The sequence below is a fragment of the Falco rusticolus genome, chromosome 10, assembly GCF_015220075.1.
Source record: "Falco rusticolus isolate bFalRus1 chromosome 10, bFalRus1.pri, whole genome shotgun sequence".
NCBI classification, from domain to species: Eukaryota; Metazoa; Chordata; class Aves; order Falconiformes; family Falconidae; genus Falco; species Falco rusticolus.
This window is the reverse complement of record NC_051196.1, coordinates 20,678,198-20,692,627: the sequence shown is the minus strand read 5'-3', so window position 1 is coordinate 20,692,627 and position 14,430 is coordinate 20,678,198. Positions and strand designations below refer to the sequence as shown.

The 14,430-nt window shown below is 69.1% G+C and overlaps 5 protein-coding genes across 6 annotated transcripts in view; 2 read left to right on the top strand and 3 right to left on the bottom strand.

Annotated features, from left to right (window-relative positions):
- Positions 1–46: 46 nt before the first annotated feature.
- Positions 47–2,742, bottom strand: CLP1 (cleavage factor polyribonucleotide kinase subunit 1). Its single transcript, XM_037403023.1, has 2 exons — positions 2,023–2,742; positions 47–842 (listed from the first exon to the last, which is right to left on the bottom strand). Exons 1-2 carry the CDS (start codon positions 2,626–2,628, stop codon positions 171–173), a joined length of 1,278 nt encoding a protein of 425 aa, XP_037258920.1. The 5' UTR covers positions 2,629–2,742; the 3' UTR covers positions 47–170.
- Positions 2,743–2,932: 190 nt separating this feature from the next.
- On the top strand, positions 2,933–5,768 carry YPEL4 (yippee like 4). Of its 2 annotated transcripts, XM_037403025.1 has the most exons (5): positions 2,951–3,430; positions 3,869–4,198; positions 4,554–4,597; positions 5,135–5,243; positions 5,432–5,768. In XM_037403025.1, the coding sequence occupies exons 2-5, from the start codon at positions 4,055–4,057 to the stop codon at positions 5,519–5,521; spliced, it is 387 nt and encodes a 128-aa protein (XP_037258922.1). In that variant the 5' UTR covers positions 2,951–3,430; positions 3,869–4,054; the 3' UTR covers positions 5,522–5,768. The 2 variants fall into 2 exon arrangements, with proteins under 2 accessions (XP_037258921.1, XP_037258922.1); XM_037403024.1 differs by having other exon boundaries at positions 2,933–3,430; positions 5,135–5,768.
- Positions 5,769–6,233: 465 nt separating this feature from the next.
- SERPING1 (serpin family G member 1) lies at positions 6,234–10,429 on the bottom strand. Its single transcript, XM_037402819.1, has 8 exons — positions 10,352–10,429; positions 8,852–8,924; positions 8,247–8,742; positions 7,946–8,083; positions 7,663–7,866; positions 7,404–7,546; positions 7,018–7,237; positions 6,234–6,562 (listed from the first exon to the last, which is right to left on the bottom strand). Exons 2-8 carry the CDS (start codon positions 8,921–8,923, stop codon positions 6,312–6,314), a joined length of 1,524 nt encoding a protein of 507 aa, XP_037258716.1. The 5' UTR covers position 8,924; positions 10,352–10,429; the 3' UTR covers positions 6,234–6,311.
- LOC119154855 (ubiquitin-conjugating enzyme E2 L5-like) lies at positions 10,059–11,784 on the top strand. The gene is made up of 4 exons (XM_037402821.1): positions 10,059–10,159; positions 10,703–10,792; positions 11,198–11,384; positions 11,460–11,784. Exons 1-4 carry the CDS (start codon positions 10,139–10,141, stop codon positions 11,612–11,614), a joined length of 453 nt encoding a protein of 150 aa, XP_037258718.1. The 5' UTR covers positions 10,059–10,138; the 3' UTR covers positions 11,615–11,784.
- A 267-nt stretch (positions 11,785–12,051) lies between these two features.
- SMTNL1 (smoothelin like 1) overlaps positions 12,052–14,430 on the bottom strand; it is a 3,351-nt gene continuing 972 nt past the window's right edge. Inside the window, exons 2-7 of the mRNA XM_037402642.1 lie at positions 14,269–14,428; positions 13,964–14,036; positions 13,631–13,771; positions 12,894–12,996; positions 12,514–12,665; positions 12,052–12,437 (exon numbers count right to left, since the gene is read on the bottom strand). Coding sequence (XP_037258539.1) covers positions 12,293–12,437; positions 12,514–12,665; positions 12,894–12,996; positions 13,631–13,771; positions 13,964–14,036; positions 14,269–14,428 — 774 coding nt within the window. The 3' untranslated portion in view covers positions 12,052–12,292. The remainder of the gene's footprint in view (positions 12,438–12,513; positions 12,666–12,893; positions 12,997–13,630; positions 13,772–13,963; positions 14,037–14,268; positions 14,429–14,430) is intronic.

Here is a 14,430-nt window from a genome sequence, read left to right as displayed (position 1 = left end):
CGTCCCCGCCCCTCCCACCCCGGTCGAGCAGACACTCACCCACCCGCCGGCAAAAGGCTTAGCCATTTAATAACAAACGTTACAAAAGGTATAAAACCGGACCGCGGTGCCTACGGGGCTGAGAACCGGCACGGGGAGGGGAGGGGGCGCTGCCACCACCGCCGCCACCGCTACTTGAGGTCCATGAAGCGGATGTCCATGATGAGGAGGAAGTTCTTGGGCAGGGGGCGTGGGGCCGGGGAGAGGACAGTGAAGACCTGGCGCTCCAGGTCGACGCCAGTGACAACGATGAAGCCAGCCACGCTCGTCTCAGAGATGTTGTCATCGGGGCTGTCAGCGGTGCTGACGCTCAGGAGGTGGTGCACCATGTCCCGTCCTGGCGTCACCGGTACGAGCTTCAGCTGGTTGTCCTCCTGCGACATGCCCAGGGGCAGGCAGGAGTCCGGGATGGTGGGAGCCCCCACCTTGTAAATCTTGACGTCGGAGAACTTGACATCGAAGGCGTGAGGGTAGAAGCAGCCACGGAAGCCGTAGAAGTACTCCCGGATGCGGTCATCTCGGCATTCCCGCCGGAAGTCCTTGGAGCGCTCCACCACCCCACCGGACTTGGGGAGCAGGACAGTGCGCACAAAGTGGGGCAGGTCCCTCTTCAGCTCGTTGTAAAGCCGCTCCTGGTCCAGCACCACCACCACGTCCACCTCAAAGGCAGAAGCTGCGTGCACCAGTGCCTGGTAGCCCGAGCCCTTCACCCAGCCGCAGGTGTTGATCACGCAGCCGCTCACCGAGGCGCGGCGGTTCACTTCACAGCGCTGGTTGAAGACATCGGCCAGGCGGGATGTGATCTGCAGGGGAGACAGGGTGGAGGTAGCAGGACAGAAACACCTTTTTGGGGCACCCACGTCCCCAAACCTCAGCCGGCTCTCTCCAATGCCGTCCCCACCTCCTTCCATACCCCCAAGGCCTCAATTCCCGCAGTGGCACCCTGCTAGCTCTGACTGGGCGAGAAGCTCAGGGGAGCGAGGGCAGTCCCTGAATAGCATCAGAAGGGCAGGAGGCCAGCATGGCGGGCCCTGTCCTACTTCTCGGGGACACAGCGATCCTCTGTACTGCTCCAAACACACTTTGTTATTTACTGCTGATCCACAGGAGCAACACCCGGTTCATGGACAGCCACCTGGGACAAAATCCTTCCCCACCATCAATAGACAGCCACAAAGAGCGATCTGCCATTACAAGAGGCTCAAGTAGCTCCAAAAACATGTTACAAGCACTTAAAGGTGCTCGGCTACAGCAATGCTGCTTCTCTGTCCTGAGGGCTGCCATGAAAAGGGCTGTGGCGGGCTTCAGCCACGCAGAAGCCTCTGTCACCAAACAGCAGCAGTGGGAGGACTCTGGGGATTCAGGTCAGCTTTTTGGATGTCTTCAGGTTTTTCTTTGGCTTCTTTCTATCTGGGTTTCCCTAAACAGAGAGCCGGGCTGTGGGCCGCAGGAACAGGGGGTTCCTGCAGGGGCGGAATACTGTGCAGTGATGGCCACCATGCTCTGGCTAACACTGGCTCTGCACAAGAGCCATCAGGCCATGCTGGCAGCTGCACTCTGCTCTCCTCTCACCCAACAAGCCCTGCAGGCTGAGCTGGCTCAATGTGACCTGTGGCTCTGGCTTCACCCTCTGCAGCCAGCCAGGACTCGCAGCCTGCAAAAGGCCTCACATAGGGGCTCACAGGCAGTGAAAAGCTCCGCTGTGCTCCCTCAGCTCCTCTCCAGGCTGAAGAGCTTCTTCCTAACTCAAAGGTCTCCTCCAGCTCCTCCACCACCTCCATCACACCTTCACCCCTCACTGCCTCAGCCCTCCGTACATGTCTATTGAGCTGCAATGCCCAGAAGCAGGCACAGTGCTTGATGCAGGGACATGCCACAGCCCTACACAGTGGCAAAAGCAATGGGATGGTGCCAGGTAGGCAGGGACCTCCAAACTGGGCCTGTCCCCGGGGCAAGACCCCTTGACAGGGTCCCCGTGCTCACCTTGTTGTAGAGCTTGATGTTAGTGCCTGGTGTGGTGGAGCCGAAATGGTAGACGAGTGGGGCTTGGAGGGAGAAGCCCTCCTCCACGTCGGCTGGCCGCTCGATGTAGAGAGCGCCCATGGTACCAGGGATGGAGACGGATCCCTGGCCCACGTCCAGCTCCACAAAGGTGGGCCGGCGCCCCAGGCGCACAGCATAGTTCAGCAGCAGGCGGCACACAGTTGACTTACCCACGTCAGTGGGTCCGACCACCATGACGCGGGGCCCCCGCTCATCCTCCCGCTCTGCCTGCCGCCGCATCTGCTCCAGGGCCGTGTGGGTGTTGAGGTAGAGCAGCATGGGTGTGTCCTTGGAGATGTAGGCCACCTCGGTGCGGCCGCTGAGCTGGACGGTGCAGCCGTGCCAGGTGAAGACGGCCACCTTGGCGCCAGCGTCGAAGGTGAACTTCTTGTTGCGGGTAAGCTCGGTGCCGAAGACCTCGGCCATGCCGGTGAGCAGCTCCAGCTGCACTGTCTGCGAGGCCTCCACCTCGAAGCGCAGCTCCGTCTCCCGCTCCAGCTCGAACTTGGCCACCTGCTTCTTCTCCTCGCCGCCGTCGTCCGCCATGACGCTCCACCGGGCCTCGCCTGCCCGCTGTGGGAAGGGCGGCGAGTGGCCGGCCGGTCCGGGCCTCCCCCCCGGGCCTGTCCCCCGAGCCGCCGGGCCGCGCCCCCGCGCTGCCGTCCGCCCTCACGCCGTTGCCGTGGCACCCGCCAATGCCGGCCGCCCGCCTGGCCCCTCACCCACTCACGGAGGCCGCCGCGCTTCCTGGCCGACGGGGCCGCGCCGGAAGTGAGATCATAGCGGCGCGCCCGGCGCGGTGGGCGGGGCCCTGAGCGGGGTTGCCATGGCAGCCGCGCGGGGCCGGGGCCGTGACGTGGTGACGCACGGACCAGGGGGGCGGTGGCGCGCGGCACCCGGAGGTCATTTGCATCTCATCTGCATACCGCCCAGGGCCCCGTACCGCACGCCTCGTTGTCGCCTCCTGGCGCCGGGCCCCGCCACCCGCCGACTCGGGCCCCGGGTCCAGGTCGTTCGCACGCCGCGCCCTGCGCACGCTGCCTGCCCCCCCCGATTTGCGTATCATCTGCGTGCGGCCCGGGGGCGCCTCCGGGGAGACACGGGGGCCGCGGGTACCGGCGACCGCAGCGCACCCCGGCGGCGGGGCTGACGTCGGAGGTGCCGGGCGGTGACGTCACGGCCGCGGGGTGCGGGCGGTGACGTCGCGGCGGCGGGGGATGAGTCACGGTGCCGTGATGCAGTCCCCGGGCACGCAGGGCCCCCCCCTCGGCTGCCCGGTGCCCCCGCCTGGCGCCCGCCCCGTGGACAGCGGCAGCGGCGGCAGCGGCAGCGAGGACAGCGGCGGGTGGTGAGCGGCCCCCGGGCCCCCCATCCTCCCCCGCCCGGCACCGCATCCCCCCGGACCCCCTTCCTGCCCCGCGGGACCCCCGTGTGGCCACCGGGGACCCCCAATCACCCCCCCCCCGGGACCCCCATCACCCCTCCCGAGACCACCATCTTCCCCCCGGGACCCCCATCACCACCCACCCCCGGGACCCCCGTTACCCCCCCGCGACTCCCCCGGACTCCCAAACCCTATTAGGGGGGCCCCCTCATCCTCTCCCCCGCCCCTTCCCCCACCCGGTCTCCCTGGGGACAGCAGGGACGGGGCGGTGTCCCCCGCTCCCCGGCGCTGCCCCCCACTCCTGCGGTGAGCCGGCCCGGCTCAGCTGGGGGCGTGGGGGGGGGCATGGGGGGGGGCGGTCAGTGCCGCGCCCCCTCACTACCCCCATTTAACTCTTTGCAGGCCGCCCCCCTTTTCCGCCTCCTTCTCACCTGGGGGGGCCCGGGGCCACGGCGCCCCCCCGACCTTGTCGCGGGAGGAACGACGGCTCTCGGCGCTCTGCTGCGCTGCTTCCCCTGCGAGCGGCTCTGCGGGGGGTGCACGGTGCCCCCCGCCCCCCCGCGCCCCCCCGGGGCCCTGCCCCCCGCCATGCCCCCCGCCCGCCGCCGCCTGCCCCCCGCCGCCCACCTGCCCCCCAGGACCTTCCACAGCTACCTGCCGCGCTCCCAGCGCACCTACAGCTGCGTGCACTGCCGCGCCCACCTGGCCCGCCACGAGGAGCTCATCTCCAAGGTGCCCCCCCAGGCCCCCGGGTCGGCGGGGACCCCCGTCCCCCACGTCCCAGGGGCTGGGGGCTCCGTCCCAGGGCGGCATCGGGACAGCCGACGTCCCCCCGTGGCGCCCCGCTGTCCCCCCGTGGTGCGCCCCCCCTCGGTGTCCCCGGGGTGGTGAGTGCCCCCCCTCGGTGTCCCCGGGGTTGTGAGTGCCCCCCCTCGGTGTCCCCGGGGTGGTGAGTTTCCGCGCCCCCCTCCCCCCCCCCCGGTGTCCCCGGCCGGCGCATTGCGTGGTGGCGCTGCAGCGGGGCGGGGGACGCGGGTGGCCCCGGGGGACAAGGGGCGCAGCCGGTGACTTGTGCGTGTCCCCACAGTCCTTCCAGGGCAGCCATGGCCGCGCCTACCTGTTCAATTCGGTGTGAGTACCGCCGGGCGGGGGCGGGCGGCGGGGGGCTGCCTGGGGCTGCGGGCCGGGGGGCCGATTTCAGCCGTGCTGTGCCGTGCCTTGCTAAGTCAGGCTGTACCATGCTGGGCTGAGCCATGCCGTGCCATGCCAGGCTGTGCCAGGCTAAGCCGTGCCAGGCTGAGCCAGGCTGTGCCATACTGGGACAGCCATGCCAGGCTATGCTAGGCTGTGCCATGCCGGACTGTGCCAGGCTAAGCTGTGCCAGGCTGTGCCATTCTGGGCTGAGCCAGACTAAGCCATGCTGGGACAGCCATGCCAGGCTGTGCTGGGCTGTGCCAGGCCATGCCATGCTGGGCTGAGCCAGGCTATGCCATGCTAGGCTGTGCCAGGCTAAGATGTACTGGGCTGTTCCAGGCAGTGCCATGCTGAGCGGAGCCAGGCTGAGCCATGCCAGGCTGTGCCATGCTGGGACAGCCATGCCGAGCTGTGCCAGGCCATGCTGGGCCAGGCTGTGCCATGCTGGTGGCACACCCCTGCTCTCCGGCGCAGGGTGAATGTGGGCTGTGGCCCGGCGGAGCAGCGGCTGCTGCTGACGGGGCTGCACTCGGTGGCCGACATCTTCTGCCAGAGCTGCAAGACCACCCTGGGCTGGAAATACGTGAGTGCCCCTGCATCCAGCACCCCCACCCCTGTGGGCACTGTCCCGGGCACCCCAGATCCCTGGGCTGGGCTGGGCACCCCAAACCCGTTGGCAGCAGCCCAGGGACCCCAGCCCCATGGTAGGGGCAGCGGCACGGGCACCCTGCTGGAGGCACGTGGAGGGGGTCTCACGCTGCCTCCCCCCAGGAGCAGGCCTTCGAGAGCAGCCAGAAGTACAAGGAGGGGAAGTTCATCATCGAGATGTCGCACATGGTGAAGGAGAACGGCTGGGACTGAAGGGCGGGGGGGGGGGGCACGGCAGGGGCACCCCCACCCAGCAGCACCCCTGCCCTGGTGGGCACCATCGCTGGGGTGCTGCCAGTGGGTACCCCCCGCCTCTGCGCCTTCCCTGGTGCCCCAGGGTGCCCGGTGCCAGTCGGTGCCCCCCGGGGGGGTGTGCTGCCCCCTGGGGGGGCACGGTGCCATCACCAGCACGCAGGGGCCGTGGGGGCTTTTCTAGGGCAATAAAGGCTTTTGTTTTGTAGGAAGGTGCTGGGTGTGACCTGCCCCCGGCCCTGCCACCTCCCCTGGTACCCTGGAGTGGCCCCCACCCTGGCATGGATGGGGGTGTCCCTGGTAGCCCCAGCATGCCCCCCCAGGTTGTCCCTTCCTCTCCCCACAGGCAGGAGCCGTGCAGTGGGTCAGTGCATTTACTGGGGGCTCAGGCCCCAGCTGGTGGGCAAACTGAGACACGGGGGGGAAGGGGGGGAACATGACACTCCACATTGCCCGGGATAGGGGGTTGAGGGGGCAAGGGGGAGAGAGGGAGAACTGGAGGGAGGGATGGGAAGGAGGGATGGAAAAGAGGGAAGGGTGGGGGGCTGGAGGTGGCTGAAAAGGGGGGTAAGATGGAAGGGGGGGGCGGAGGAGAGGAAGCAGGGAGAGGGAAGGGAGGGAAGGAAAAGGAGGGATGGAGAGAGAGACGGAGGGATGGAAGGAAGGACAAGGGAAGGGGGGGAGGGAAGGAGGGAGCAGAGGAAGCAGGAGGGAGGGCAGTGAGAGGAGGGAGGGCAGCAGGCAGGCAGGGTCAGGGCTGGGGGTCACTGAGGCGGCCCATGAAGAGGGGGATGGCACTGGCATCGTGCCAGAGGACGAAGAGGAAGGGGCGCAGGGCCTCCAGCACCAGAGCTGTGCGGGCCACTGAGGTAGCCATGGCGCTCGCCGCCTCCACACCGGCCTCGTCCAGCGCCAGCACTGCGCGGTGCCGAACAGCGTCCACCATCACCGCCGGGCCCTGTGCCAGCCCACACAGCTCCGCATCCAGGAACAGCCCGTAGTCTGTGACACCAGTCCTCAGTGTCACCCCGTGGGGACACAAGGGACGCTGGGGACACAGGGGTACGGACACACACCAAGGGGTGCACGAGGGATACCAGGGTCATTAGGGGCAATGGGGGGCACTAGGGGACACTCAGGGATGTGGGGGACAGCAGGGAGATGGGGGGATGTTGGAGACACTGGGGACCAGAGACAGCAGAGGTGCTGGGGGACCCTGGGGACACTAAAGGCATGGGGACATAGGGGTCTCTGGGGAACATTGGGGATACTAAGGGACATTGGGGTCCCCGGGGAAAAGGACCCACACAGGGATCGGGGAGGGGCCAGTGACATCCCATAGGGAGTGACATCATTGCACCTCACCACCCATGCCAAAGAGACATCACCCCCTAGCCCTGCCAGCCCAAGCAGTGATGTCACGGGCAGGCCCTGGGGCAGGGGATTGGTGGCCTTACCCATGTCGTGGACCACGGCCACCACGTCCAGGGCGCGGTCGAGGCGCAGGCGGGGCAGGGCCAGGGCAGTGGCCCGGGGGGGTGTGCGGGCTGCCCGCCGCAGCAGCTCCCGGAAGGCAGGGGGATCCAGCGCTTGCTCCAGGGTCCCCAGTGCTCCCGGGGCGCCCTGTGGCACCAGCACCACCAGGCTCATCCCCCCGCTCAGCTCCATCCGCCCCACCTGTGGGACAGCCACTAGTCCTCAGTGCCACCGCGGGGACCTCACAGCCTGGCACCCTCAGTGCCACTGGAGCGACATCACACCCTGTTAACCCGCCCCAGCACCACAGCAGCGACGCCACAGCCCCCCAGCACCAAGCAGCGGGGTCCCAGCTGATGGGAGGTACCTGGACCTGCAGGTGGGGGTCGATGAAGGAGGCCACCGGGTACTTCTTGCTGGTCATGGTGGGCACCAGACGAGGGGGGCGCCCCGGGCGCAGGAAGGGCAGTGGCACCGTCTGCTTGGCCTTCAGTGGCGTGCGCCAGGTGGCTGCAGGGACACGGCACCGGGGCTGCGGGGGACGGAGGGCACCCGAGGGGCCACACGGGGGGACCCCGGGCTCAGCCCCACACTGATCTCAGGGGGATCCTGTCCCCGGGTCATACCCTGGAGGTGGATGGCACTGAGCAGCAGCAGGCGGGACTGGGGGGGCAACGTGGGCAGGAGGCTGGGCAGCAGCCCCCGGCTGGCCTCGCGCACCCACGCGTTGATGCGCAGCAGGTCCAGGCTCTCGTTGCCACTCAGCTCCCACGGGCGGGTGCCATAGATGTGCCATGACTCGTTGAGGAAGCGGGGCCGGAGGTGCAGCCCTGCTCGGTAGCACAGCTGGCATCAGCCCCGTGCCTGCCAGCATCGGTGGTGCCACCAGTGCCCAGGCACCTGCCTCACCTGGGTGGTGGAAGATCTGTGCAGCAGAGAAGAGGCCAGGCACGCTGGCGAGCTGCTGCAGGGCACTTTGCACGCAGCCCAGCTCCGGTGGGTACACCAGGATGGCACCTAGGCGCTCACGGGTCTCACCACGGGCACCTGCAGGCACAGGAGAAGCTCAGCCAGGCACCCATGGGTGCACCTGCTGCTCCAGGCTGGGACGGCCATGGGGCCGCAGACGGTGCCCTCAGTGGCAACAAAAGCGGCACCCATGGCAGAACCTGCGGCAGTGCCGATGCAGGTGGCGGTGGCAGCCCCTCACCCAGCAGGAGATGGGAGAGCCCCATGGCGATGTTGAGGGGAGAGAAGAGCAGGTTGGCATCGGGCTGGACGGCCTCTGCCATGCGCTGGTAGAAGCGGAGGGCAAAGGTGCCCAGCGCCTCGGCCACGGCGGTGCGCTGCTCCGCCGTGGGTGTCCCACAGACCTCGGCCAGCTCCTCATCCCCAGGGCACGGCGGGGCGCTGGTGCCAGGGGGCTCCTGGGTGCTGCTGGGTGTGGGTGCTGCCGTGCTGCCATGAGCCACGGTGCCCAGCTCCTCGGGGGCTCCTTCAGGCACCTTGGGGCTGGGGGCGTCTGCGGCCTTGAGGGGGGCATCCAGGCCAGGCAGCTCCTGCAGGTGGGTAGCGGGGGGGGGCCCTGGCAGAATGGGTGCCCCCACATCTCCCGGTGGGCCTGCGTTGGGACAGGGGGGCACCAGCAGCGACAGGAACTGTCTGAGCAGCTTCAGCCAGCTGGGAGGGGCCTCCGGGGATGGCACCTGGGCACGGGGACCAGGGTGAGGAGGGGCACAAGGACACCCAGGTGAGGTGAGGGTGGGTGTGGGGGCACCCGGGCACAAGGAGCCCACGTCTCTGGGCCATACTTACCTGGGTGACAGTGGCCGTGGCTGTGGCCACCAGCCACCACACCAGGGGCAGCCAGAGCGTCATGGTGGCCATCCTGGTGGGCAAGCACAGGTCAAGGGCTTGATAAGCACCCAGCACCCCCACCCCAGCTCCCAGCACCCCACCTGCCCCTCACCCCAGCACCCTGCGCTCCCATTCCCTGCACCGCCTGTACCCCTACCCTGTGCACCCCGGTCTGACGCCCCCCAAGGAGGTGGGTGTGGGGGGCAGGAGGAGGGTGCTGGGCCCACCTGGGTGCCTGGCAGGTCGGGTCCCTGCGTGTCCAGCCGGGCGCAGGGGGGATCTGGCCAGATCTAACCCTGGCTGGTTAAAGATTAAGGAGGGCGGCAGGCGGCTGCCGAGGCTTCCCGTAAATCAGCTGGGCTGGAGCTGGGGGGGTGCCTGGGACATCTGTGAGGGGCGGGCTGGGCACAGGCACCCGTGGCAGGATGCGGTCCCCTCATCCAGTCCTGCTCTGCCCCCGGTACTGGAGGACCAACCCCCTCAGGCAGGCACCCTTTGGGAGGTGGGGTAGAGCATCCTAGCCACCCAACTGCCCCCTCTCCATGGCCCCTGTGGTGACAAGGGACAGTCTAGCCCCTCAAGCACCAGCTCAAGCTCCCTGTCCTTGTCACCCTGATGCCCCAGGGGGAGGCCCAGGTGGTGTGACCCCCCCCGGGTCCCTCCCTCCACATTTCTCTGCTGTCTGGGGTGGGGTATGGACCACCTTGCCTTTCGGCCCTCCAGCAGTGGCCACTAAAGGAGGTCCATGGTGCTCCCCTGTCCTGACAGCACGGAGTGTGCCTGCCCCACACCTCCCCAGCACCTCCTGCTGCTCCAGGGGAGTCTGGCCCCTCTTACATGAACTCTATGATCTCCTCTGCCTGGTGCCAGGCTTTGCATTTTTGGGGTGGGGTCCCTAAGGAGCCCTCCCACCCCAGAAGTAGGAAGGGCCAACCTAGGGCCTCTGGGCAGATAGCTGTGGGGCAGGCTGCCCTCGCCTCACCCCCCAGCAAGCCCTGGGGCAGGGATGCCTCTGGGCACCCCACCCTGCTGGAGCTGCCCGCGGCTGCACGGGGGTCTGGCCCCTCACAGCCCCAGGCCAGACCGACCCCTCGCCCCCTCCCGTCTCTATGGCTCCAGGCCGCCCCAGGCCTCTCTGGCACCACCACTCGACCCGTGCTGGGGGCGGGGCTAGAGCAGCTTGTCCCGCCTCCTGTGGACGTGGCCCGGCAGAGCCCCGCCCACCAGCACCGGGCATCGCTGACCATGGCCGGGAGGATCGCGAAGGTGGGTAGGGGCACCGGAGACACCGGGAGTGTCAGGCCGGAGGTGCGGGGGTGCCAGCATCAGGGTGGGGCTGGCCCGGGGTGCCGATCTCGAGGTGTGGGTATCCTGGTGCTGGGGTGCGGGGGAGGCGGTACTGGGGTAGTGGAGGTGCGGAGGGTGCCGGGGCCGGTGCGGGAGTGTGGGGAGCGGTACCAGGTAGAGGGTCTCCGGTGCCAGTGCGGGGCGGGACGGTGGTACTGGACGGAGGGTCTGGGGTGCCGGTAAGGAGAAGGCGGCGGTACCGGGCAGAGGGTCTGGGGTGCCGGTGCGGGAGGGCAGGCGGTACCGGGCGGAGGGTCGCCGGTGCCGATGCGGGGGGGCGGCAGTACCGGGCAGAGGGTCTCCGGTGCAGGGGTGCCGGGACTAGTTTCGTTTCCCCGGCGGGGCCGCCCGCCTGGAGGGGCGTGGCCCGGATCTGGGCCCACCCAGGGGCGTGTCCTGCGAGAAGATCCCGCCCATGGGGGCGTCTCAGTGCGGCCCCTCCCACCACGGCTCCCCTTGCAGGAGCTGGAGGAGGCGCGGCGGTGGTGCGGGGTCCGGCAGCTGCGGCCGCTGGAGGGCGACATACGGCGGTGGACGGGGCTCCTGCTGCCCGTGAGTGGGGCGGGGCGGGGCGGGGGCGGGGCCGGACACGATTAGGGCACGGGCGTGGCGTCTGTGGACAGAGGGGTCCTGGGCATGGGGTCCTCAGGGTATTGGGGGGGTCCTCTGGAGGCGTGGGGGGCTGTGGGCACAGGGGGATTGCGGGAGCACAGGGGGCCTGGAGGGGAGATGAGCCCCTGGGGACACGGGGTGGGGCTTCTCCCGAGGGCACTGGGTGGGTGTCCCCATCAGGGCAACAGGGGGGGGGGGGAGGGCTCCCCCTGGGTGGGGGTTCCTCTCCAGGGACTCAGGCTGCGGGGGGTCTCCAGGGGAGGCACTGGGTACCAGGGCTGGGACAGGGGTCCCAGGGGCTCTGAGGTGCCCCCCCCCCCCCCCCCCCCCCCCCCCCGGTGACAGAACAACCCCCCGTACAACGCTGGCGCCTTCCGCTTCGAGCTGACCTTCTCCCCGCACCACCCGCTGGTCCCCCCCTGCGTCACCCTCCACACCGACATCTACCACCCCGGCGTGGACACCGATGGCCGTGTCTGCCAGCCCCTCACCTCTGCCCAGCACTGGGTGCACACCACCCGCGCCATCCAAGGTGGGCATCCCGGGGGTGACTGAGGGGGCACTGCAGGAGGGGGTGCCTGCCCTGACACCCCCCTGGTGCCTGCAGTGCTGCAGGACCTGCTGCTGCTGCTGGACAGCCCGGACCCCCAGCGTGTGCTGCGGCAGGATCTGGCCCGCGAGCTCCAGGAGACCCCCGAGGTGTTCCAGCGACGGGCCGAGAAACATACCCGATGCCACGCTGAGCCGCGCCCTGGCCCCTGAGCCCCCCGCAGCCGGGGGCACCCCGACGTTACTCCCCACTCCCTGCGCCAGCCCAGCACAGCCCCGTGCCCCAGCACCATAGCCTGGGCTTGGGGTCCCAGCCTGGTGGCACGGGGGCCTGGCACTCTATGCGGGTCACGTCAGCCGTTAATAAATTTCCTCCCACTTTGTCCCTGTGATGCCTCATGGGGATGGTGGGGGGCAGCGGGGGGGTGCTGCTCACCCCATGCCTGCCCAGGCAGGTGGGTGCCGCCCTGCTTGCCCCCACCATGGTGGAGGTGCTGACACCTGCTTGGTGCCAGTGTCCCTGTGCCCGTGTATGTCCCCCCTGTCAGGGATGAGGCCACCGAAAGCCTTTACCGCTGGGCCAGACCGCTCAGCAGGGCTGTGGGACCGGGGGTGATGGCCTTAAGGTGAAAGAGGGCGGACAGGCTGGGTGTCAGGACACAATTCTTTCCGTGAGGGCGGCAGCAGTGGCGCAGCTGCCCGGAGCAGCAGCGGGTGCCCCATTCCTGCGAGAGCTCAAGGTCAAGCTGGACAGGGCTCGGAGCAACCTGGTCTGGTGGGAGGTAGACCAGGTGGTCTTTCAGGTCCCTTCCAACCCCAACCACTCCATGAGGACTCTGTGACAAGGCAGAGGGGGGTGGCACGGGTGGGGGGCTGTGGGGGAACCCCCCCTCAGCGCTTCTTGGTCTTCACCAGCCCCTTGGCCACCAAGCAGCGGTACAGCTCCTGCAGGTAGGTGTAGATGCACTTGGCATCAGGCACCGGCATCCGCACCATGTCCTCCACCTCCAGCAGCGGGGCGCAGCCTGCCCGCTCCCTGTGGGGACACAGCTGTCACCAGGGGCCCCCCGCCTGGGGACACCGCAGGGTCGGGGGGCCGGGGGGGCTCTCACTCGGCGGTGGCGAAGGCCAGGGTGAAGTTGTGCCGGCGGGCGCCGGGCTCCAGGCTGGCGTAGTCGAAGGCATCGGGGAAGAAGCTGTGGAGGAGGGCGCAGAAGGCCAGGCCGCTGCCCCAGCTGCCCGAGAAGTTCTGCACATCCACGTGCTGCCGCAGATGGATGGGGGTCAGCCTGCCCCACGGCCTGCCCCACAGCCACCCCATGGCCGCCCCACGGCATGCCCCGCAATGCACCACATGATGCAACCCACAGCCCGCTCCATGGCACGCCCCATGGCCACTGCACGACACAACCTGGGGCGTGCCCCACGGCGTACCCCACAGCATGCCCCACAGCATGCCCCACGGCGTGCCCCACGGCCGCCCCGCTCTCACCTGGTAGCCACGGGTCCTGGCGCGGCACCACTCCAGCAGCATGGCCTTGACCGCGGCGCTGCCCCCGACCCGCTTCAGGTGTGGGGCCGGCCCCGTGGCTGCCCTGCAGGCGGTGCCAGGCACCGTGGGGCTCCGTGCCCCCGCACCGTGAGCCCCCGGCCCGGCCCTCCAGGGGTCTGCACTGGCCAGTGGCCCTGACCCACCCCAGAGCTCCCTGCTGCCCCATGGCCCCTCAATAAGCCCACAGCCCCATTGCTCCCCATTGCCCCATGGCCCCCTCAGTCCTGCTCCCCCCACTGCCCCATGCCCCCCATTTCCCCATGTCCTCCCCAATACTCCCACTGCCCCATGCCCCCCCCAGTCACCCCATACCCCCCATGTCCTCCCCAGTACTCCCACTGCCCCGTGGCACCCCCAGCCCCCCACTGTACCCCACTGGCCCATGGCTCCCCAGTACACCCACAGCTCCCCATTGGCCCACAGCACCCTCAGTCCTGCCCCCCCTGTACTGCCCCATGGGCTCCCCCAGTACCCCCATACCCCATATTTCCCCATTCCCCCCCAATACCCTCACTTCCCCATGGCCCCCAATACCCCGATTGCCCCATGGACCCCCCCAGTACCCCCATATCTGCTATTTCCCCATTCCCCCCCAATACCCCCACTGTCCCATGGCCTCCCACTGCCCCACACCCCTCCCACGCCCTGTGCCCCCCTTGGGGCCAGGCCCCTCTCACCCGCCGAACTTCTCCAGGATGGCGCTGCGCCCCTGTGCCCGGGCACTGGCACGCGGCCGCCCCCCGGACCCCTCCGGCCTTGGCCTCTGCCCCACCGTCTCGGGGGGTGCCCGTCCCCGTGGCCCCCCTGCTGGTGCACCCCTGTGGGGGCCCCGGGGGTGGGGGTGAGCACCACTGTGGGTGCCACTCACGGGCACACATGGGTGGGCCAGCCATGGGAGGCAGGCAAGGGGGCGTCATGGCATGCCCCCGTAGGGACACAGGGTTGTGGGGTGCCACCTGGGGTGCCCGCCACGGGCAGCCCTGGGGCCGTGCCCCCCTGCCCACACTCACCTGTCACTGCCCCCCGAGCCCTCGCTGGTGCCAGCTGTGGGGGAGAGAGGGTGGGTCAGTGGGGTGGGAGGGGGCACCCTGGGGTGTGGGCACCAGCAGGGTCCCGAATGGATGGGGGCATCCCTGGGGAGCCATCAGGGGCAGGGGGCTGGAGGTCCTCCCCCATGGGGAGGGGACATGGGGATCTGTAGGGGCCCCCTGGGTGGGAGGATGTGCACGCTGTGGGGCAGCGGTGACCCCAGGGGACTCTGGTGCCATTGCAGGACCCTGCCCGTACTGCCTGCCCTGCCCAGAACAGCCCTTACCTGTGGGGGATGTGGGGGATGTGGGGGACGTGGGGGACGTGGGGGACAGGGGGGATGTGGGGCTGGTGCCCCCCCCGGGAGACATGCTGGGGGGGAACTCGGGCCACAGCTCATCCTCATCCTGCAGCCAGGTGGGCTCCTGTGGGCACAACTGGTGGCACT